The sequence below is a fragment of the Dipodomys ordii genome, unplaced genomic scaffold (genome assembly GCF_000151885.1).
Source record: "Dipodomys ordii isolate 6190 unplaced genomic scaffold, Dord_2.0 Scaffold108, whole genome shotgun sequence".
Classification (NCBI taxonomy): domain Eukaryota; kingdom Metazoa; phylum Chordata; class Mammalia; order Rodentia; family Heteromyidae; genus Dipodomys; species Dipodomys ordii.
The window spans coordinates 472,103-473,432 of record NW_012267324.1 but is presented as its reverse complement, the minus strand read 5'-3'; the positions used below and the strand labels follow the sequence as shown (position 1 = coordinate 473,432).

Genomic DNA, 1,330 nt, shown 5'->3' with positions numbered 1-1,330 from the left:
TGCACCTGGGGTGACTGGAGAGGATTCTGGGCAGCTGATTGGTGCACCTGGGGGGACTGGAGAGGATTCTGGGCAGCTGATTGGTGCACCTGGGGAAAGTGAACTCTCTTGCCAGTCTCGGTGTGTGTGACCCTGGATCCCGGGGCCAGGGAAGGGCTATCTTGACAGGGACAGTGACACACAGAAAGCAAACCCCGCCACAGGGAGACAGACAGACTGCAACGTCATTCTTGGACGGCTGGTCGCAGCCAGGCCTGAATGCCACTTCGTTGGCCCCGCAGGCCAGGGGTCCCTCTCTCTGCTGACCTCACGCTAGACCCGAATAAAAGAACCTGGTGGCCAAGGGCCGTGACCTGCCCTGGCAGGGTGAGGGCCATGGTCCCCAAGGGCAGGGCCTGGGCCCCGTGGGGGGGCGGGGCCAGGCTGGGGGGGCCGCGGCCCCGAGCCTCTCCGCCCTCTCTCCACTGCACCCCCGGCTCCCCGCGGGTACCTGAGGCGTTGAGGACGGGTCGCACGACGTCGGGGTGGCACAGGCTGATGAGGGGAACAACAGGGCCCAGCCACACCATGAAACCCTGGGGGTAGGCGGCCACCAGCTGCGTCACTTCCTGCATGCCCTGCTCTGTGGGCGGGCCCTGCAAGCAATGGGGGGGGGTCACATCCTGAGGAATGATTTCTGACCCCCCCCCCGTCCTGTCTCTCCCAGGGGGTGTGAGATGAGAAGGGCTGCAGTGAGGCAGATCCGGCCTCCGTGTTGGAGGCTGCCTCCTCCTCGCGTCCGTGGAGGATTCTGAGAAGACTGGAAGGTTGGAGGAGCGGGTGCGGGTGGCTCGCCCCGTCAGCCACCCCGGCCCAGCTCGCTGATCCTGTATCCCATAACGTCATAAGCCAAAACCCACTACCCCCTTCCTTCTGTCTTTCATGGACAGACAGACAGACAGACAGACAGATGGAGGTGGTGAAGAGTTAGATGCATACATTTTGTCTTTTTCATTTCATTTCTTAATATTTTTATTGAGATTAGGTGATTCTTAAGTTTCGAGTCTCACAGTACTGTGGAAGGCAAATCGGCATTATCACAGTCCACACACACACACATTGATATGCCCTGCATGTGTTTGCCTGCAAACTCAAAGATCATTCAGTTCCAGTCCTGAGACTTGAACTCAGGGCCTGGGCGCTATCTGTGAGCCTTTTTTTGTTTTGCTCAAGGCTGGTGCTCTATCGCTTGAGCCACAGCGCCACTTCCAGCTTTTGTTTTTTGTTTTTGTCAGTTGTGGGGCTTGAACTCTGGGCCTGGGCGCTGTCCCTCAGCTCTTCAGCTCAAGGC

The 1,330-nt window shown here is 58.9% G+C and overlaps 1 protein-coding gene across 1 annotated transcript in view; it reads right to left on the bottom strand.

Annotated features, from left to right (window-relative positions):
* LOC105994735 (phylloquinone omega-hydroxylase CYP4F2-like) overlaps positions 1-1,330 on the bottom strand; it is a 27,564-nt gene that overhangs the window by 22,293 nt on the left and 3,941 nt on the right. The window contains exons 3-4 of the mRNA XM_013028373.1: positions 491-635; positions 132-156 (exon numbers count right to left, since the gene is read on the bottom strand). Of these exons, the coding sequence (XP_012883827.1) occupies positions 132-156; positions 491-635 (170 nt within the window). The remainder of the gene's footprint in view (positions 1-131; positions 157-490; positions 636-1,330) is intronic.